Raw genomic sequence first — 23,216 nt, forward strand, 5'->3', positions numbered from 1 at the left:
AGGAGGCACTAGAAGGGGAGGAGGGGCAGGAGAAAGTGGTGTGGGATGGGGAGGTGGGTGGAGATGGCAGGGTGGAGTGGGAGGGGCTACAGCGGAGCGGCTGCAGAGCCGGGGACACTGAGACCTTGGCGTCAGCCATTCTTAAGAGGAGACCTAAAAAAGAAGAAAGAGAAATGAGATGAGTTTCAATCACCCACTGTGTATTGCAGCAGGATCAGCAGGCAAGTCCAGACGCCCCCCTCCCTGGTGGTGATCTCCAAGCCCTCCCAGGGGCATCCTGGGGGTGGGGGTCCCAAAGCCAGATGTAAAGTGTCTCCAGCCCGTCCTGGTCTACCTCAGCTGAGCCCAGCCACTGAGGTGGAAATGCACATTACCCAGAAGAACACAGGTCCCAGTCTGCTCCCATTAGTGCGTACCAGATGCTGAGACCACCAGGAGCTGTGGTTTCATCAGCTGATCCCCAACAGCCCCGGTGTGGCGCTGTGACTGCAGGAGAAGCCTGAACGTCTCTGTCAGTCACAAACTGCTCGTCTGCCCCTGGTCAGGAAATAGTTAAGCACAGACTTTGCGCAGAATCTGAGCTGATTCCTGTTGTGTGTCCTGATCATGTGACTGGTCTCCCCCCCACACCTCCGTGTGTGTGTGTGTGTGTATTATGTAACAAGTGCCCTCCTGCACACCGACCTGACATCACAGCTGGCATCTCCGATCACTTCCTGTTCATAAAACACTCACAATTTGGGATAAATTTAATGAGGTTTCACTTTCACTTGATTTCATATTCAAGTTTTACTTCATTATAAATCATTTGTAGCAGCCTGTGGTTTGGTGGTGAGTGTGTGTTGTGCACACTTTTCTCTATTCACTACTTGATCCTTTAGAAGAGAGGTTTTCACAAGGTGAGGCATCTCCCTGGGGGTGAGGGAGGAGATGAGGGAAACGAGGTCAAAGGGACGGGAGCATGCAGGCGATGCAAGAACAGGAAGCTGGTTATTGTGACCGGCGGAGGAGGCTTTAAAAACACAGTGCAGAGGGAAACCTCCGAGGAAGTGATGACACGCTTGTGTCAGTGTGACGCAGGCGATGAGCATCCTCCTCCTCCTCCTCCTCATCGCTGCAGAGACTGGGGGAGGAGGTTTCTATGGTGATGTTCAGCCTGATGTCTCGGCTCCACGTCTCCTCTGCTTTCACTGAGCAGCAGCTCATCCCGTTTCTGTCCCACCTCCTGACTCTCAGCCCTGTTTCCATAACAATGCTGTTGAAAAGGTGCCGTTTCTGTGGCAACACTTATAAAGATGGTGTTTCCGTGATGACGCTTTTATAGGCTCTCTGCAGATTGACTGTGTTTAAATGTAAGACCTTTTAAACAGCTCATATAATTTAATACCCTTTACCATCTTATCATCCAAAGTAGGAAAGTATAATGGAAAACAGTGACATGGTCCAGTATGATGTGTTCTTAAGTTTTCAGCATCACCTGGGGTAGAATTATATGACTGGAACTAACCGGATGAACAATTACTGCTGTAAGATGGGGGGGGGGCTTCATCAGTTCTGCCCAACTGGCGTTGAGCCGGAGATATTTATCCCTATCGGTGGTGTTTCAGTCCTTTGAAGGCCAACAATGTCTCCTAATGACTGGGTTGTTATAGCCAGGTATCGGTGCGCATCGTTACCTGGACTGGGCTATAACAACTCATAAATATCTCCAGCTCAACGCCAGTCGGGCAGAGCTGATGAAGCCTCTTGGATGAGAGGTGAAATGTCTTCGACCTAGAAATCTAGTCCAGTTGATTTTTGTCTAAGTTTTTTTTTCAGCTTACTATGACCTGAATGACTGAGAATCTGCACAGACAATTACTGCTGTAGGTGGTAATGGTCGACTGGGACGTCATCAAACATCATGTTGTGTCCCACCAACATGGTTTCCTGCGACATATGTCATGAATGTTGACATATACTGCCACATGTCCTCCTGATGACATCAGCAACACATCGACCAATCACCTGACAAAGTGAAGAGGAGTTGAGTATGATGTCAACCCAGCAGAAAGTGTGTGGGAGTGTGTTCATATGTGTGATGGTTTCCAGATTTGAGGTTCCAGGATTGTTGAGGCGTGGGCAGATTCACACACACACGCCTGTTGCCATAGTAACAGTGTGTGTGCTGTCATGTTTTAGCGTGGTGCAGCAGCCAGTCCATCGACATACTGACTTTTATTACAGTGAATCATTCCAATCATTTCTAAAGAAGACCACTGGGAAACACTTCCTGGCTGCAGTTTCCCAAGTGAGACGAACTGCTGCTTTTCTCTGTGATTCCTGAGACTAAAGTTGGGGTCACTGCGTTTTGGATAGCTGATTAAACAGGTCATCTCGATCCAACAACCCAAACTGTGAGACATAAAAAAGTTGAGCAAATCTGGAATTAGTTAATTTTCTGTTGAACAAATCAACAAATTTTTCAGATTCTGAAACACTTCTCATGTCAGTAGCTCAGTCAGGGTGTTGGCACTGGGATAAAAAAAAACAAAACAAAACAAAACAAACCCCCACCGTTTCAAGTGATATGCAACCAAACAGCTTTCTCTCTGTCTTTTATACCAACACAGCCTTTTAAATGATGAGGTGTAAAAGTGTGGAGGTCAGAGTGATGCTACACTTTGACCTTTGACCTCCGGCCTGCTGACCGCTTGTCTTGGTGATGACAGAGAAAACAGACCGATGAGCGTCTCTTCTCTAAGGATCTAAGGATCTCAGCAACACCAGCTCTTTCACTTTCAGTCTCTGCTGCACTGACTCATGCATGGATCCTTCAAACACACAAAGCACTTCAGGGCTGCAGCAGGTTTCACATGGTTCATTAACTTTAATGACAAAAAACCCCCTCACACAGCCGACCGGTGTTAGTTGGAAACAAAGGGGACCTGCCAAAAACCCACCTACTCAGAGTGATGTCAGCTCCAGTGTTGTGCACACAACACTGGACCCACTGCTGTGAGTCCTTAAGAAACACTGGTGAGTTTCTGGGTTGTTGTTCAGCTCGCATCATCCCCACACCAACTTCGCACCCACAGAAGACATGTGACGCTGCGACGACAAACAACACCAGAAACACAAACAGAGTCACAAGAAGTGGGAGAGAAGAAGCCGTTTCAGTCTCTCAACCCAAAGCTGAGATTTTCCTGTCTGGTTGTTTACCGTTGTTCCGGTTTGTCACTGGGATCACGCTGCGTACCAGTTGCTGCAGGAGAAAAGCCTCCAGGCTTCTCATTCTGAAGGAGGTTTGGTTACTTCCTCCTACACGGTCTGAAACATCTCAGAGCCGGTTGTCATCAAGCAGGTTACGTCTGGAAACACGTCTGTTTCAGCCTGTGTCCAGACTGAAACTGGCCTTTGTTCAAACACCGTCCTGAGCATGTGAAAGTCGAAGCACAGCTCAGTGTCTCACTGTCAAACTGTGAAGCCACAACTCAACCCCGTTGCTGAAATTCCTGCAGGATGGAAACCAATATAATCTGGAAATTAAAAACCTGTGAGTCCATGTCACGTCTTCTCCGACCAGCTGACCACAGCTGAGCTCACAGTGGTTCTGCTGATGTGAACTGGTGTCTGGTTTTAAACGAGCTTTACTGATGCATCAGTCCGGCAAAAACGAACTCCTTTCATTACTTTATCAACCAAAGTTAATAAATAAACTCTAACCTAAAGGGGCGGCTTCTCTTAAATACTGAATACTTGTGGAAAACTATGAGGAAGCACACACACACAGATCTTTATCATAAAGAGACTGAGGTCTGGTCTCAGGTTCACGTTTCAGCCCGGACAGAAAGTTTCCAGAAAGACGAGACCGTTTGTTCCTGATCTGATGAAACCTGATCGCTGTTGCTCTTGTGTCAACCCTGATTTAAACCCATCAGTTTCTCCTGCTTTGTTCACTTTGCTCTGTCACAGTCCTCTTTGAATTCAGACACTAACACTGATCCACTTCAGAAATTTGACACTTTATCAAAAAGAAGTTTGGAGAAAATCTTGGTTATCCTCTGCTGTCAAGCATCAGAGCTGAAACTCCACAGAAAAAAAAACACTGGAAATAAAACAGTGAAATGTCTGTCTACATGTTGTTAGTGTAGCTGTGTGCAGTGAATTCTGGGTACTGTAGTAACAGTGGAGAAACGGGAACCAGCCATCATTCAGTGGCTTCCATAGAACAAACTCCTCTGGATCATTTAATGGAACTGAATTTCTTTTAAATGCTGGTAATAATTAGGACTGCACTATCAATTAATTTAGTTTTTTTATTAAATGTTTGGTTAATAAAATGTGAAGCTGTACTTTCCCACAGTCTGAGGTGATGTATTCATTTCTCTTTGTATTCAACCAACAGTCCAAAACCCAGAATCCTCAGTTCCAGCAAGATGTGACAAAAAAAAAAAAAAAGCAGCAAATCACCACATCTAAGAACATCTGTCATAATTCAGCAATGATGTGAATATTAGCCAAAGGATTTACTGCCAATTGAACAAAAGTAAATATATTTCTAATAACATTAAAGGGCAGAGTTGAGATAAACTGACATGAACAGAGCGACAGTGAAGGCAGTGTCAGCACTGACTGATGGAGGAGTTCAGGGCAAAGTGTAAAGTTTTATCACCACAATGTCTATTAACTACAAAACGTTAGAGCACAGACAGACAACATTAACAAGGTAATAACTACCACAACACTGTCCCAAGTTTTCGTCATCAGTGACTCCCCCCCCATACGACTATACATTTTTCTGGAAGGTACTAATTTCCCTCATTTTCTTCTTTATTTTATACAAAAGAACATTAAACTAGAATTAAACTGAATTTCAGCATCAGCTGATCAACACAAAACAAATCTATGTATTTTGATAAACGATTAGTTGTAAGTCACACCACCAACTGGAAAACAAAAACCAAAAGAGACAAAATTGCTACAAAAGAATGCAAAACGACTACAAAATGACATAAATGCAGTGGAAAGACCTAAAATGACCTAAAAGAGCTGCAAACCTACTGCAAAGATAAAAAGAACTGCCGTGAGGATGCAAACAAAAAGAGACGCACATCGATGTGTTATAATAGTTTTGTTTCTCTCTGTGTGTGTGTCTGTGAGAGTTGTATATTGGAGGGATTGGGGGCCTGTTGCTCCTCTATGCCCAGGTACCCATTGACTCATGATCCGTCCATGGAAACACCCCATTAAAAGGGCTAAATAAATAAATACATCTAAAGCGATAACGGCGTGAGCAGGGTGTCGTAGAGAAGTTACAGAAACATAACACGTATGTTCTAAACCTGTGGTACAGACACCGTAATTTACAGATATTACGGAGATAACATGGACGGACCCTGGAGACATCAGAGCCGCTCCCTGATGAAAACAAACCGGGGCACAGAAGAGGACAGCCGGGCTGCAGCAGGCCCACAGCCCGCAACGGAACCCCCGAAAACCAGACACGGGTAACAGCTAGCGTCACCAAGTCCCAACAACCAACAACACAGAGAAAAAGAGAAGCAAAAAGCGGAAAATACAGGCGCAGAATAAGGAGGCTCACCCGGTTACTGAAGCGTCTCCTCTCCGGGTCCAGTGCTTCGAGACTCGTAGTTAAATTCGGTTTTCGTCCCGGAAAAGTCTGTGCTGACTCCAAACGTTTAACCCAGACTTTAGTCCTAGTCCCGATGTTGAGGATATAAACCGTTGCATCTAATGAGGGGGATTTATGGCCTGTCTCTGCTCATATCGGTTCTGCTTTAAAGCAGCAGTGACGCAATATCCGTCAAACGTCTGCAATCCAACACGTCAAATACTTCCGGTTACACAATGGTTACACAATAAAACCATACCGTTTTTTTTTCTGGGTAAAGTTTCTGCCAAAATTTTTCTTTAGACTAAATAGGTTTTTTTTTTATTTAAATAGCTCTTTATCAACCTACCTACAGTGAAATCAAGTCACAGAAATAGCTGTCACTGAAGCAATTATCGAATTAATTGATACGTTTTTAAAATAAAGTTAATTAGCAACAATTATCATAAGCGCTTAATTATTTCAGGCAAAAATACGAAACATTAACTGGTCCCAGCTTGTCAGAGGATTTTTCTCTTTTATTTTAAAATATATGATATTCAATTACAAATCTTTGGATTTTGAATATTTGAACAACAATGATTAAAAGACATTACTTAAGCTCTGATAAACTGAAATAATATGACTTTTTTAAATTTCATAAAATTATTTAAAAAATACAGATTTCACAATAATTAAACAAGTAAATATTACATTGCCTGACAATTGTAGGCTACTCTTGTTATTCATATAATTTATAAAAACCTTAACTAAAAATTCTTAGGACCGCACAGCTTGGGTTTCCAAAGCTCAGGACTCTAGAGGTTAACTATAAATTCTTTCAAAAATGTGTCTACCAAATCAGAAAATAAATTTGTGATCAGTTTTATTTAATGATCATTATTGAAAACCAGTTAAAATGATGATGATTATTCTTATTGTTGTTGTTTTCTGTAAGTCTCATGATTTCATTCCCTCCAGAGCACAAAACATTTATTGTGAAAACTGAGTCGCATCAGTTCCGGTTTGAGGTTTTGGTCGTTTCCGTTTTGACCAAAATATTCCGTTTTTCCACCCACGCTTTTCTTTATTTGATCAACAACAAAGTGGATTCAGGATCAAACCGTTAAAGTGTCTCATGTTCCTCTTTTTTTATCATAATGTTTCTATTTTCATTTTAAAACTGACACAAAACTGATAATCTGTAGGACATTCAACCTGAACCAAGAAACCTGAGGCAGAAAGAAGAAAAAGAACATAAAGTAGAAAAGAGGGGAAAGGGAAACAAACAAAAAGCAAAAAAGAGACAAAAAGTAAACACCATGGGAAAGGAGGAATAAATGAGAAGCAAAAAAGACTAAAAGAAAAAGTAAAGGGGAATAAAAGAAATGAAAGAACAGACTCTGCCAGTGAATGTCTCATCTTTTAATCCAGTCAGCGTAGGAAAATAGATTCACATTAATGTTCTGGGTCTGTCCTCTGTCACTTTCTCTTTCTCTTCACAACAAACAAACAGGCTCCAAAAGACCAAATGGGGCTGGAGCAGTGACTTACAGGTAAAGATGCATTTCACTGATTATTGTGGCTTCTAAACCAAAGGACAACAAGGGAGGCCTAATTTCTTTTCTCCACATTTGGACCGATGTCGACCTCCTGCTTTTAATAATGAACTTTATAGGTAAAGTGCAAAAAAAGACAATAAAAACACAAAGGTCACCAGATAACAGGGAAAGAAAAACAAACCATCTGTCCAAACTTTTAAAGTTAATAATGTACAAAACAAAGACACAGGAAAACCATGCAGGAAGCAGCAGCATCTTCCACAACGCAACAATAGTTTAAGACCTTCAGTGACAGTAATAATAATAAAATCTGCACATCTACAACCTGTACAACTTTATGATGTAGCAAAGACAGACAGCTGCAACAACAAAAATGTAAAGAAATTATTGGATTTAATAAAATTATCGATGGCAAAACAAGTTGACTGAACAGGAAATGGCAGCATGAAGCTCTATATGTTGCTGTTAGTGGGCAGAGTCCCACTGTGTGGCCATAAACCTGGACCAGATGACTGTAGAGGACCACACTACCCAGCGCTCCTGAGCCTGAGACATGCCTGCAAGGCTGTGCTCAGGGAACATAAGGAGAAACTCACTTTACTGTCAACACAAATGCACATTTGAATGATCAGACTCAAACACATCTAGAAATAACTGTGAGTGGGTTTCTGACAAACAGCCGCCTTCAGTTTAGACTGGGAGTCAACCATTACCACCATCATTACTGCATTAACTGCAGCGCCTGAACAGGATCAACTCGCACGGATCAACATCTTGTCACCAGCACTGTTGATTCACCTTCAGTCCACTCACCAGGCTTCATCTGCCTTGTGTAGGTTTAGGGAGTAACAAGCACTTTTACTTTTGGTTCTTTAAGTACATTTTAAAGACCCTACTTTTGTACCTTTATGTAAACTTTTGAGTACAGAACTTTCAACTGTATTTCTACATATTTCTGTGGTATTGCTACTTTTACTAAAATACTCACTGGGACAGGGTTTTCTTGATGCTATTAAAACGTCCCTTCATAATGAGTTGTTTGATGAAAGCGACAAAATTTTCCTTCTATAGGACACAGGTTAGGTTAAATAGGTTAAATCAGGCTGACATGTTCCAAAGTCACAGCATTTTAGTGCAAAATCTCCATTTTCTGTTCCAATCCTTCAGCCGCAACTCCACAGGGAAGCACAAGGAGAAATGTCTATACTAAAAAGACTTTAGCTTTGGAGGATTCCCACTTGATTTGGAAGGATAAATGAATAAATAAATAAATATTAGTGACAACTAAACATTTAAGTACATTTGTGTACAGGACGAGTATTGTAGATCTTGTCTCTTCTGGAAGGCATCTCCTAAAGTCCAGAAGGAACGACAAATACAGCAAGACAAGCCTGTTTTAGTTTGTTTTTAATGGCCACCTGACGACTGTTTTAAGGCAGACCTGAAAAATTGTGAACCTGTCCTTTAAAGTGTCTGGGTCTCGACCAATGGGAACAGAAGAAGCCTCTGAGATGGGCTGAAGAATAAAGCAACAAATCTGCAACACATCCCGTCTGACTTCGTATCTCTAGAGATTGTCTGAACCGGATGGCTGACCATCACAGATATCACCACATACTTCCTGTTAACCTGCATGAGGTCTGTAAGCTGGGAACAGCTGTTGTTTAACTCTTTAGTTAAAAAAATGTCAATGCTGGTTGAACTGGAAGTGAATGAACAAAATTTCATTCATGTTGTTTTAACTCCAATAAATCATAGCAGTGTTTAGTGAAATTAAAGTGAAATGAGATCAGATGAAGGTACGACAAAATCAATTTGACAAAAATACACAGACGTTAATGAGGCATCACAAACAGATGCAGAACAGGAAGTGACATCAGAGGACACTGTGTCACTGAGTCCAGTCCTTCAAGGTCAACGCACTGTTACCCGAATCCCGATCCTTTGTCTTTGACTATCTGACCCGTTTCTGGTTTTGTTTTGTGAGCGACAGGGCTCCACAGTGAAAGAGTCCAACAACCACCTGCACGTTCACACCTGGGCTCCCAGTGCTAGGCCATACTGGGCCAAACTGGAGTCTCCCCCCTTTCACCAGCTTGTTTGGAACCATGTCTCAAAGTCCTTTTTGAGCCGGACTTCCACCTTTCTCAGAGTTCTTTTGGATCTCGACTTTCAGAGCGCTGCGAATCCACCAGGCTTCTTCCAAATGTTCACTCTACCTGGTGATACAGTGTCCTCTCAGTTATTCTGGATCATCATTTCCACAATGCTGCTCCTTCCAAACATTTATACAGGTATTACACTGTATGTGTCCAGATAGCCCAGCTCACAGCTTCAGAGCTGGACTGGGCCAAACCAAGGTTTCAGGCCATTTATGACTTCCCTTGAACCATTTCTGACTTTCAGAAGCAGATTTCTACAGCGCTGCTAAACTCCCAGACAACTTTCAACCAGAGTCCACAGACAATATGCATGTCCAGCTGGACAAGTTAGTGGGTGAAATGGGTCTAAACTGAGTCTCCCCCCACTCCAACTTGCACTGAATCCTACCTATTTCACATCTTTTCATGACCAAACTTACTTTGTATTTCCAGTCTGCCCAGTTTAGCCCTGCAGATCCTGCAGAGGGAACACAGTTGCTGTGTCACCTCAGGTTTCACTCTGAACATTTTTACATCGATGGCAGATCCCCAATGAGACATTAAAAGCAACATTTCACTTTCACAGGGGGTCTGAGATACATCTCGTACACCTGCTTTCTGAAGGACTGAGTGCAAGCGTCATAAATACTTGTATTTTCTCACTGCATAAAACAATATATGCATAAAACACAAGGACTTTGTCTAGTTTTGAAAAGTGCGTTCTATTTGTTTCAGATCTGTCTGAGGGCTGAGGCTCTGCAATTTAGACAAGGTGCTTTTCCATTAGATGGAAACATCCTACATACTGGCACTTCCCTTTAGTAACGACATATGAACATCATTAGTGCCCAGTGTAATTACAAATTACAGGTGATGGTGTTGCACAAGTGTATAAGGTGGACTGCCCTCACTTTATGGCAGAGGACAAGTGCTAAAACTCACTTTCCCATCATGCAACATATGCTTTTAACAGTCAAGCTTTTTCGGCGTCCCTTTAACTGACCCGAAGCTCTCGCTGTCACAGGACAAGGAAAAAAGGACACACACTCACTCACAGCGAGAATCACACCTCGATATGCGAGTGTGGACAAAAGGGGGTTTGTACAGATAACTGACAGAAACCAGTGAGGACCGAGGCCCGACGGCGATGCAGAGGCCTGCGCTTTATAGCACCAACGATGAAGACGAGGCCCTCACGTGGAGCGAGAGGCAGTTTGGCAGAGATGACAACAGACATCAGTAATGTGAGATGACCAAAGTCCTCCTCCAGCTGAGTGCTTCTACCCACTGATCCCATCCGGAGAAGAAACAAGACATCCTCCAACCGCTGCTTTCAACCTTCAGTGTCTAACTGTCCTTTGCAGTTGCATTAGAAACGTGTTATACTTTTCTCATCTGTTTGGAATCAAAAGGAAAAAAGTGGGACTGAGCTGAAACTTAGCGAACATTAGTGTCGCTGCTGAAAATATGGCTGCGTAATGAGGAGGACAGGCTGCATCGCTGTCAGGTGGAAGCAGCGGTTTCCTTCTGATGTTAGAGACCAGGAGAAAACAAGTGTTTCTCTCACGTCAAACACGGTCATGCCCCATTGCTGATAAGGACAGTGCTTCAGTGGCGATCAAGAAGAGTTAGTGCAAAGTGCACACGGCGACATACGATGACGTCTAAGCCAGCTAATCATGGAGAGTAAACTTCACTGCTACACAGGATAATTTTACCATAATATCTGCCATTGATACACTGGTTTTACTGCATTTTAAACCACCTTTAGTCCTACGTGGCAGGGAACTTTGTGCTTTGTTCTTTGTGCCTGAGCTGACGCCTTTGTCTCCAACAGGAAAAAACAAACTTTTAGTTCTGTTCACCACAAAGGTCGCAATTCAACAAGCGAGTCTTCACTTTTCTGTCTCAGTGAGCTCTGCTGGGGTGAGTGCAGCAGGGGGCGGACACTGGTGGCAGTGTTAAAGGATAAAGGGGTAAAGAGATGTAAAATGAAAAGCTACCCACCACACCCCTGCAGCCCGGCGTGGCGTTTTTGTCTTTTTATTTAAAATAATCTCATTAATACACTCAATCAAATGTAGAGCCCATAGACCAAATGATGCAGTGTCACTGTAGGCGCGCCAGTGTTTGCAAAAAAACAACCTGAAATAATAAATAATGAAACAGTTTTGGGTGACGGGTAACTGAGCGCTGTGACGTTTTCTCTTTCTTGCACACACACACACACGATCAGAAATATGAAACCAACACTGATAAAAACCCAAATCACCAAAGCTGTTTAAAGCAGAGGAACTCTGTGAAGAAAAGCTCAGCTGCAACTCACATTCAGCCCAAAGTTCACACCCACGTCTCCTCTACAGCAGCTGCTGCATTTTTTCCCTCTGAACACTGTTTCCTCACCTACACAAGCCTTTTTATTGAGCTCACCTTTTACAGGCCTGAAAGAATCTTTTCTTGCTGTAAACTCCCAGATGTTTGAGGAAGTTTGCAGCTGTGAGAAGATCTGTCAGCGCTGGGCGTTTTCTACATTTCCCTGATATGGACTGAAGGTGAGTCGAGGCTGAGCTCTGTTCACAAGGTTGTTTTTTCAGGTTTAGCAGAAAGAACCTTTACAAGGCTCTGACCCGTAGTACCTACTGTATCTATCGAGTGAATGCCATCTGGGGCCTGATTCAGTACTGAAAGCATGTCTCCTCCACCACCTCACTTCTTCCGTCCTCCTTTGTTTATATCAATCTTTTCTTTAAAGTTTTTTTTAATAACTCTACTGATCAGAGGCAGTGGAAGCAACGCGGCAGACGACCAAAGCTCAGCAAAGAAAATGGGAAGTTTAGAGAGCGAGGTTACAAATAGGCAAGGAAGGAAGGAAGCAGGGAAAAGAGGATGGCCTCAGGCCCCTCCACCTGAGGAGCCGTTCTTATGGTTTCAGCCACAGGTGATGCACAGACAGACATGCAGTCAAAGAATCACAGGTTTCTAACAGTGTCCAGGTGCAATGGGAGCCAATGGAAGGGCAGTGTGTCAAGTCTGGCTTCATTTATCCTCACTGATTGGCTCTCTGCTGTTGCCGATCTGGGATTTCCACCAATGAGGAAGAAGAGAGGTAAAGGGGGTGGGGCTTCATTGCATGTGAGGTAAAAGCTGAGGTGGGGAGGGGGCTTATAAACAGGAGGAGGCATAGTGATGAGAGCTAGTGTCTCTCAGGCTTTGAGGAGGTGCTGCTCTCTCCTCCCGCCTCCTCCTCACTACTCACTGCTGTGGTGGAGGAGATGGGAGCAGAAGAGGTGGAGATGGAGGGAGGCAGTAGCGGGCTGACATGCAGCTCCACCGGCGTTAGCGTTATCTCCACCTCCCCCTGCTCCTCATGCAGCGTGGGCGGGGGAAGAGGAGGAGGAGGATGGAGCTGTGCTGCAGGTGGAGGAGCAGTGCTGCTGCTGTTGTTATTACTTGGTCTTGGAGCTTTCTGGATCACCTCCACCATCGGGGTCCGTCTCAACGCTAGGTCCCAGCTTGGGTTCCCTGGACTTTGAAGCAGTAACAGCGGCTGGCTGTGGTGGTCCGGCTCGGTCACCCCACCCGGCTGACACTGAACCACCACGCCACGGTGCTCCACTAGCCGGTGACCTGGGTCTGACGCCACCGGCAGGTTACTCAGGGCCCGAAGGTTCCTGGATCACCACCTCCAGCACCTGCTGTGAGGAGGAGGAGGAGGAGGAGGAAGACGCTTTCTGGATGACGCCGCCGGTCAGGGAGGTGATGATGGGAGATTGGGAGGGAGGTGCAGGAGGTGGAGGCTGAGGAGAAAGAGCAGTAGGAGGTGCAGCCAGGCTGTCTTCTGGCCGAGGTTTTCTCGGTCGTCCACGTTTCCGTTTCACTGGAGGAGTGTTGGCAGTGGAGCCACCAGACCCGCCTGCTGCACCGCCACCTGATGTCACTACTTCCAGAGGGCGCTTGTTGGTGTTGCTCCGAGGCTTCTGAACCACAGAGGTGGGGGCAGCTGGGGCGTGGTGCTGCTGCGGTGGTGGAGGCGGGGCAACCTCCCTCTCGTAGGGCAGACAGCCCTGTGGCATGATCATCACCGCAGGACCGCCCTGCTGCTGATGCAGCGTTGCCATGGCGATGACTTTCACTCCACCCCTGCTGGTAGCTGGACCTCCATGTCCAGATGCCACCCCGACACCAGGGGTATCTTTGGGAGCCAACGAGGGCGGAGAGGAGCGGAGTGAGAGCTGGGCCTTATCAGGGATGGAGCTCCGAGGGAGGATTCTGGGGTACTGCGTCATGACGGCCTCCATCTGCATCACAGCATCACAAGTATTTATTTGCTAATTTGTTTATTGTAAGTATAAAAAATTATTACAAACCCGGGAAAAACCAAACAGCCTAACTCTGACTGGCAGAAGACATCACCTGGATGATTTCACCAACCAGAAGAAAAAGAGGAGACAGTATGACTTTTCTCAAAGAGGTGCTGGAGGTGAACACAGGGGCAGACAGGTGGAGGGATCGACCTACCGCAGGACGTAGAGAGGAAGAGGAAGAAGAGGAGGGAGGAAGAGGGGCATCCAGGGAGGAAGGTTTGGCTGCTGCTGCTGTTCTGTCTCCAGACAGCGGCTTCAGCAAAGACGAGGAGGAAGAATCTCCGAGGTCCTTCTGCAGACAGACAGGAAGTGGTGAGCAGCAGAGACAGACTGCACGTGACCAGAGACTGTACAGAAACACGTCAGCACCTTCGGATCTGCTGCTCCGTCACTCTCAGCTTTAGAGATGACTGGAGTTTTCTTGATGACCTTGTGGGGTTTGGCTGGACCACCTGCAGACACACACAAAGATGAACCTGTCAGCCAATATGACCTTGTTCTCACTGCTATGCTGTTCGCTGAGGTGTGAAGATGCTGGCATTTAACCAATCAGGGGGACATTTCTGCGTGCACCTACCCCTCCCCCCTCAGAACTTGATTTTAGTAGTACCTCCTGAGGGGTGTTAAAATTTAGCCCCTGGAACACACCTCCAAAGCGAGCAGCGGGTAGTGGAAACACACTTAGAACCTGGGACGAGCGTTACTCAGCCTACCACATTTCAGTGGGTAACTACGGTGGAGAAATTCTATGCCTGCTCCCCAGTGCAGGGACTGGTTCTACTACATACAGTAGAAACTAATTTCACCCCGTGGTCCCTCTGGTTAAAATAAGGCTCCTGCAGTGGAGAGTCCCTGCTCTCAACAGTAACATGAATCTGATAAATAGAAGATATTCAGTTTATTGATGCTTAAGATACAGTAAAGGAAATATGAAATCCTACACTAAACCACAGAATCTTCATGTGTGCTAAAACAATGAACTGATTATCAAATCAATCAACAACTACAACAAAGTAAGTGAACACACTTGACCTGCGAGCGCGGCAGAGGTAACCAGCTCGGCCTGGCTGCAGCGAGGGTTCACGATGTGCTCCTGGATCAAGTAGCGAGCGATCTCCACCACCGTGTCAAACGAACGCTTCAGGATCTTCTGTGCCCAATCACAGATCAGCTCGCACGCCGCCTCTGTCACTTCCTGTTTGTAGGTCTGGACCAGCTCAGTCAGCTCTGCCTGAGGACAAAGAGGAGGATATATTTGCTCTTTCACACTTGGACTCCATGTCAAAGACAAACTTCATTTAATAACTTCATTTCCTTTCCAGAATCAGATGAATCAAACCAAACCCAGTAGAACCATCAGACTCTATTGATCCCAGTGGGAAATCCACCAGCTACCCAGCAGGATGGAAAGTACTTCACATTATAAGTATATACAGTGGGGCAAATAAGTATTTGATACACTGCTGATTTTCCAAGTTTTCCCACTTACAAAGACTGGACAGATTTGTAATTTTCATCGTAGGTACAGTACACCTCAACTGTGAGAGACAGAATCTAAAAAAAATTCCAGAAAATCACATTGTTAAATTTTTAAATAATTTATTTCCATTTTATTGCATGAAATAAGTATTTGATCACCTACCAACCAGCAAGAACTCTGGCTCTCACAGACCTGTTAGTTTGTCTCTTAAGAAGCCCTCCTATCCTCCCCTCATTGCCTGTATTAATTGCACCTGTTTGAACTCGTTACCTTTCCAAGTGCTTGTGCCACCCCCCAACTGGTCATGAAAAAATGCTGCCCCGGGCGCCTGCCCGGTTCGCCCATGCCAAAAACAGCCACTGCTCCACTCATTATCTGTATTAATTGCACCTGTTTGAACTCGTTACCTGTATAAAAGACACTTGTCCACACACTCAATCTATCAAACTCCAACTTCTCCACCATAGGCAAGACCAAAGCGCTGTCTAAGGACACTAGGGACAAAATTGTAGACCTGCACAAGGCTGGGATGGGCTACAGGACAATAGGCAAACAGCTTGGTGAGAAGGCAACAACTGTTGGCGCAATTATTAGAAAATGGAAGAAACTCAAGATGACCGTCAGTCTCCCTCGGACTGGGGCTCCATGCAAGATCTCGCCTCGTGGAGTGTCAGTGATCCTGAGAAAGGTGAGGGATCACCCTAGAACTACATGGGAGGACCTGGTCAATGATCTGAAGAGAGCTGGGACCACAGTCTCAACGGTTACCATTAGTAACACACTACACCGTCATGGCTTAAAATCCTGCAGCGCACGCAAAGTCCCTCTGCTCAAGCCAGCACATGTCCAGGCCTGTCTGAAGTTTGCCAAAGACCATCTAGATGATCCAGAGGAGGCATGGGAGAAGGTCATGTGGTCAGATGAGACCAAAATAGAACTTTTGGGACCATGTATCGCCAGATTTTGGGCAACAACCTCCTTTCCTCAGTAAGAGCATTGAAGATGGGTCGTGGCTGGGTCTTCCAGCATGACAATGACCCCAAACACATATAGCTAGGGCAACTAAGGAGTGGCTCTGTAAAAAGCATTTCAAGGTCCTGGAGTGGCCTAGCCAGTCTCCAGACCTGAACCCAATAGAAAATCTATGGAGGGAGCTGAAACTCCATGTTGCCCAGCGACAAACCTGAAAGATCTGGAGAAGACCTGTATGCAGGAGTGGGCCAAAATCCCTGCTGCAGTGTGTGCAAACCTGGTCAAGAACTAGAGGAAACGTCTGACCTCTGTAATTGTAAACAAAGGTTTCGGTACCAAATATTAAGTTCTATTTTTCTATTGTATCAAATACTTATTTCATGCAATAAAATGGAAATCAATTATTTAAAAATCTAACAACGTGATTTTCTTGAATTTTTTTGTAGATTCTGTCTCTCACAGTTGAGGTGTACCTACGATGAAAATTACAAATCTGTCCAGTCTTTGTAAGTGAGAAAACTTGAAAAATCGGCGGCCTATCAACTTATTTGCCCACTGTAAGGTAGTTAACATCAGCTTCACCATTACCAGCTGCAGCATTAAAGTGATAGACACAGTAATGCATCAGTCACTATGATCCAATCATAGGAAACGTGCCATTCCACAGAATGAATACTTGTACACTGGCTACTTCGAGGATATTTTGATGCTGATACTTTTGTAGTATTACTTAAGTGACATTTTGAATGCTGAACTTTTTTGCACTATGGTATTACTACTTTTACTTCAATAAAGGATCTGAGTACTACTTCCACCACTAGTAAAGTGACATTTAAGAGTTTCTGAGGAAATTAAATGTAATACTTTGTAACTTTTAAAACACCTGCAGAGCGCCCTGTCATAATCCTGACAGACACAGCTGATTTTGATTAAGACAGAAACCAGGGTTTGGAGTCAGTCGCCAGAGAAAGGTTCTCACAGTATGAACTTCATACACATTAAGTAGTGTAAATGTGTCGACTGAAATCTTATTATCCATGAGCGGTCGACAACTGCCTACCATGCAGACTAATACTAGTCAAGTAGCAGTGAAAGTCCCACTACACAGTAGTGTGTGTGTGTATGTACCGGGTCATTCTTCAGGTCCAGGTTGGGCAGCAGAGGCATGTTGAGAACTGTCTTCCTCCTGATGCCGCTGTAACAGTATGTATCAGCCAGGAAGGTTAGGGAATTCAACCCGGACCCTGACAGACCCGCACAGTACGTCAGCACCAGTGCATGTCAGCACAGCAACATGTAAATATAGATTCACTAAGTTTCAGAGATTGGTAGGGGAAAGGATATTTAGACTGTCCTCTGCCGCCGAGCCGCCGGGCCTTGATGTTGGGGAAAATGTCTCTGATGATCTTCCCGAAGTTGGCGGCACTCAGAGGCCGGTGCTGCAAGTTCTCACAGTATCGCCTGCAGGACAACAAGGACAGTCAGGGATCACATGAGCCAAACAACAATGTCAAGAAGTTCTGTGAGTGTTTTCTGACTTGTATGTCTCGTAGACATCCTGTTTAGGCAGGCAGGTGTCTGAATGCTCCTCCAGGTGACTGCGGATCCAGTTACAGGTGTGAAGCTGGTCGGCTGTGTTGAATGAGCAGGAGTCACCGCCGCTACACAAACACACACACACTATTCCTGTCACAATGCATATAATGAACAACATGTAACTCTTTAACAACAACAGGCCCGACCTCTTGTCTCCAGAACTGGGTCCAGAGGGCAGCTGGAGGTACAGGTACAGCTTGTCATTGTCGGAGAAGCGCTGAACGTCTTGCTGTTAAAAGCAGAGCAGAACAAATGAGCACTGAGGTGCACATGTCAAAAATCTTTGACCCAGCAGATACCACAGGTGTCATTTAACTGCACATCAGAACTCTGCTTGTGGTTCTTACCAGGATCTGATCCACTTTGGTCTGAACACTCTTACTGCAACACAGAGACCACAGCAATGAGAAACCTGCTCATTCAAACATGATCAGTGTGTGAAGGAAACTGCAAACATCAACAACTGTCTGCATCAAACATCTGCTGAAAGCAGGAACTCCACCTCAAAGCAGTGTTTTAAAGACTTTTCAAGACCTGCAGAAACCTGGACTGCGTCGCAGCAGTCAACTTACGATATGTTGCTCTTGAGTTTCTGCAGCAGCATGCTGGGCTCAGTGTCACCCTCCCCCGCCTCCAGGCTGCCCTCCCCCTGCCGGTGCCGCTGGTCCTCCAACATCTGGACCAACTAACCAGTGCTGTGTTCCACCATCTGAGAAGACACAAAAAAATACTTAGTAAGGACACTGACTTCATGTGATGACTCACCTTCACTGAGACATGGCTGAAAGCTCAGGAAATAAAGTTCTCGTATGGGAGAAATGATGCAGCCTTCAAAATATTTCACTCGGGGGAAGAATCATATAGTTTCAACAAAGACGACAAAATGGGCAGAAGTCTCCCAAAAAGACATAAAACAACAAAGAGCCAAAGGAAAGATGCAAAACACACTATAAACAAGGTGACTGGGGTCCTATGTAGGAGGGGGTGCACTGTCTTACAACCCATCCATGCCTGGACACAAATTGCAAAACATCTGTGGCTGGATCAACCAGTTAAAGAATAACTAGTTAGTTTGTTGATTCAGGTTTTGCTGCATGTGACATCATGGGTTGATGAGTTTCCTAATAGATTCCTGAAAATTTTAACAAACTTAACTTCGTCTTTATGGCAGACAATAAAATCGTCAACATCACTGCAAGTGAAATTTAAACCTTTCTAAAACCTTTTAGGGCCTTTATTTTGGGGGAACTGAATTCGGTGCTTTATCAGACTTTTACACCCGCAGAGTCTCCCCGCCGTCAGGTGGCCGAGCGCAGACAGCCGGGTCACTGCAGCACCTGCAGACCCACTGAATTTTAACATCACACCACACCACATTATTCAGCTCAGATTTCAGCCCGCTTCGTGCCTACAGCCGGTACAAGGCCCGCTGGACGCCGGGTCACTAACACATTCCAGCTGTCACATTGCCGTTAAACGTTACTATCACCACCGGAGCGGGAGGCATGTTTCTGTGGAGCAAAACACAGCACCGGCCATATTCACTCCACACACCAACAAACATTTGCTGCAGGAGCAACCGTGCAAGCAGCTGAAATGTGTCAGCCGTGCTCCCCCTGTCATGACTGAATGCCGTGTTTCCAGCGGGCGTAGCGCCGGTGGTCATGTGCCTGTCTTTACTACTACAGCACACATTGAGTCAACATGTTAGAGCCGGGCTAACAGGCTAGCGGACGACACACGCCCTCTGCATTAGCTGACCGAGACAGCGACGCTCCAGCGTGATAGCTGGATGTATTACAGATTGGTCAGACATAGGTTTGAGAACCTGAATACCGCTTCTCACGAAAGAAGAGTTATTATTTTGGCTAAGGCTGACATCTGACGCGTCCTCCATGGTTAGCTAGAAGCTCGCTGCTAACAGTAAGATGGTAGCTAACTAGCTAGTTGCTATCAGATAGCATTAGCTTCCAAGCACTAAAACACAATTTTAGCATGTTTTGGACGATATTTTAAATTTACAAATATTTCCTCATAACAGATAATTAATTCTGTTATAAATGTATGTTCTATTCGTTAAGTCCAACTTGAGTGATTATTTTAAAAAAGAAAAATAAAGTACCTGAGCCAAGATACAGCAAAAATCCCCTTTCTGATTTTTTTTGTGATTGGACGACTTTATTATGTCTGCCTGACTACAAAGCCGACGTCTATTCCGATTGGTGCGCTGTCACGAATCTACCCGGATATATAAAACTGGTCGAATCAAATTCGTAGGTCAGAATTATTTTTCCCCCGGGGATTATTTTGATTGGACGCGTTTTTCTGGTCTGCCCAGTTACAAAATTGATGATTTTATTTCACGAAATCCGCATAGCAACAGCCGCCTTTTAGAGAGAAAGCTAAAGTACTTCAAATAAACATTTAATAAAGATGTAGGTATGGTGAATATGATGCAGTTTAGACAAATGCAGTGTAAAGTCTTTGAAACCTACATACTCTTAAAAACATTAACTCCATACAATAGATGGGTCCCATATTGTCAAGAAGATACTGATAGTGGATTTTCTTGATGGCTATTACTTTGTGGACAGATTTGACCAAATAGCCACTATATCTAGATTGTGCAATATTAAAACCAATAAAACTTAAACAAACATTGTTTTGGTAGCTCCATAATTTGGGTCCCAAAAGAACTTGTTTATTGGTCATAAACTTGAATTAAATGATTTCCAGTTCAGTTTCCAAATGGTGATAATATTCATTAATACAAAACACACGAATAAAACCACAAAAACAATACTCTTATCACATTTATTTTCCATTATACAAAAGTGACAGTACATGAGGAAAAAAAACTGCACTGGGATAGACGATCTGCACGTGGGCCGTTGTTTTAGATGCAGCAGAAAAACAACGAGGCTTCATCGATTGCAGCTCGTTTTCATTCAAACCCACTGCAGAGAAACAGGAATAAACAGTCTGAAAATTTATCATAAAGACTTGAAATGTAGGTTTATGTGTTTTCAAGCCTGAACTACTTCACTGCAAAACATGCTGACATGGTTTGTATCAACAGTAAACATAAATATGGTGACAATTTCATTTTAAAATTTTTCTGTTATGCCATTCATTCAGTCACTAATATGTTAAAGTGCCAAAACTGATGCCTTTACTGAATGTTTACAGTCTGTCCAACAGCCTGAAAACCACAGAGATTTCATCTATGAAAATAGAAACTGTTACAGTGGACAAACTAATACCAGATATACTTTTTAAAAGTTTGGTTATATAAAACTAATGAATGATCAATTACTCAATAAGCTAAATTTGCAAGTTGACTACATCTATATATTAAAGAGGGCACAACACCCATCCTGTCTGAAACAAATCTGCTGAAAATATTCGTACACCGGTGAAGGCAGCAGCTCTTCTCTCAGCCTACAGTTTATCTGTACAGTTTTACACTCTGGTTTGCATCAGGATCACTTTGCACCACTGCAGAAAATACAACAACTGTCCTCTGACCTGTTCGCTGTGGAAGTTCATAACATGTTTTGTTGCTCCTTGACCTTTGATCCTACCTGACCATGTGAGCGATGTCCCAGTTGGTTTCAGAGGACAGAGGACCGATAATCTCCACACCCTCCTCTGTTACTATCGCGATCTCATGCTGAAGTTTGAGAAAGAAAAAAAAAAAAAAACACACACACACACACACATAAGCAAATTAAATGTCAGATGTTAACACCCTCAGACAGTATAAGTGACTTTGTGTAGTTACTTTTATGTCAATGTATTGACTGGTGCTAATCCAGGACCCACATCATTTTTCTACTTTTCTTAGTCTTTAAGAAAATCTTAGTATTGTGAACTGAACTAAGACACGATTCAAGGTAATTTATCATCCATGCAACTGGTTTGCTCAATTCTTAAGGTGGGACACACATAATAGCTGGTGGCTGAACACATACACCTGAATTTCAGTGCAACAAGGTGAGAAGTTAAAGGAAAACCTGGCTGGTTTTCAGGGAGGTTTTACTAAATAAACACTTGTTAGTACATCTAACTGAAGGTCATCTTGCATCCCTCCATGCTTCCTGTGCACTCCCCCACCAATTCTGTTATCATAAAACCTCTTGAAAGATCAGCAGTTTTCCTTTAAACCAGTGGAGGTCAGCAAAGACACTATTTGTTACTCAAACAGCTTTTTCTCACAGCAGACCTGGGATCAGCAACGCTCCCAGGACAGAGAGGAGACGTGAACTCACCCTGTTGTAGGAGCGAGCGTCTCTGTAGTACAGCACTTTGAGGCAGCGCTCCACCAGGTCCCGAGCCTCCTGTTTGGTGATCTCCACCTTGTTCTCCATCACCTCCCTCATCAGGGGCTGCACACATGTAAATACATCCATTTGTCCATGCATCTATTCATTACCTTATAGTGTGTATAATATTAACAGATGCCCAAGGGCAAAGAAAACACCTGCACCACACAGCCAGACTCAGCAGCTGCTTTTTATCTCCTATGATAAGCCTGGCAGCCATTTTAACTCTGATCAATAATCTATATTCACATCCCAGCCTGTCCTTCACTAATGACAAGTTTCATGCTCAGTGTTTTCTGTGTTCTGCGGTTGATGGTATTAAACTCTGGTCAAGCTCCCAACCCACATCACATTTAAATCCTGTAACCACAGCACACAGGAAACTTTAAATGTACCTCATCTATCCAAGAAGCTTGGCTGGTTTCAGGTACAAAGCTTTTAAATGCAGCATCACCAGGGTCCTTTATCCCCCTCAGAGTAGGGCCCAGTACAACTAAATATTTCACCATGAAAACTTTTTTCTTATCAGACAGTTATGATATAATTCAAGTTATTTCTTATTTATATGCTTGACTCTGATGAACATAACGCCGCATCAATACTTACAATCCAATTATATACACTCACTGGCCACTTTATTAGGGACACCAGTACAACTGTATGTACTTCAGTGCAACAATTCTGCCTCAATATCTGTGTTTATAAAGCTCTAATTGTTTCAGGTTTTGGTGAAATTTTCACAAGTGTATAAATTCAATTCGCAATGCAATTTTAATCATTTTAATTCTAATTTTAATATTTTATGTACAATGGGGCAAATAAGTATTTGATACACCACCAATTTTTCAAGTTTTCTCACTTACAAAGACTGGACAGATCTGTAATTTTCATCGTAGGTACACCTCAACTGTGTGAGACAGAATCCACAAAAAAATTCAAGAAAATCACAGTTAGATTTTTAAATAATTTATTTCCATTTTATTGCATGAAATAAGTATTTGAAACAATATAAAAATAGAACTTAATATTCGGTACTGAAACCTTTGTTTACAATTACAGAGGTCAGATGTTTCCTTTAGTTCTTGACCAGGTTTGCACACACTGCAACAGGGATTTTGGCCCATTCCTCCATACAGGTCTTCTCTCCAGATCTTTCAGGTTTTGGGGCTGTCGCTGGGCAACA

General features: G+C 43.9%; 2 protein-coding genes across 2 annotated transcripts in view; both read right to left on the reverse strand.

Moving 5' to 3' along the window:
* Window positions 1-12,946: 12,946 nt before the first annotated feature.
* Window positions 12,947-19,918, reverse strand: rfx5 (regulatory factor X, 5). Its single transcript, XM_020621540.1, has 11 exons — window positions 19,831-19,918; window positions 18,281-18,417; window positions 18,056-18,089; window positions 17,855-17,937; window positions 17,651-17,773; window positions 17,457-17,573; window positions 17,241-17,319; window positions 14,693-14,891; window positions 14,030-14,112; window positions 13,815-13,952; window positions 12,947-13,594 (listed from the first exon to the last, which is right to left on the reverse strand). Exons 2-11 carry the CDS (start codon window positions 18,382-18,384, stop codon window positions 12,947-12,949), a joined length of 1,608 nt encoding a protein of 535 aa, XP_020477196.1. The 5' UTR covers window positions 18,385-18,417; window positions 19,831-19,918.
* Window positions 19,919-20,509: 591 nt separating this feature from the next.
* psmb4 (proteasome 20S subunit beta 4) overlaps window positions 20,510-23,216 on the reverse strand; it is a 10,067-nt gene continuing 7,360 nt past the window's right edge. The window contains exons 6-8 of the mRNA XM_020621498.1: window positions 21,980-22,096; window positions 21,293-21,381; window positions 20,510-20,665 (exon numbers count right to left, since the gene is read on the reverse strand). Of these exons, the coding sequence (XP_020477154.1) occupies window positions 20,653-20,665; window positions 21,293-21,381; window positions 21,980-22,096 (219 nt within the window). The 3' untranslated portion in view covers window positions 20,510-20,652. The remainder of the gene's footprint in view (window positions 20,666-21,292; window positions 21,382-21,979; window positions 22,097-23,216) is intronic.

The sequence above is a fragment of the Monopterus albus genome, unplaced genomic scaffold (assembly GCF_001952655.1).
Source record: "Monopterus albus unplaced genomic scaffold, M_albus_1.0 scaffold260.1, whole genome shotgun sequence".
Classification (NCBI taxonomy): Eukaryota; Metazoa; Chordata; class Actinopteri; order Synbranchiformes; family Synbranchidae; genus Monopterus; species Monopterus albus.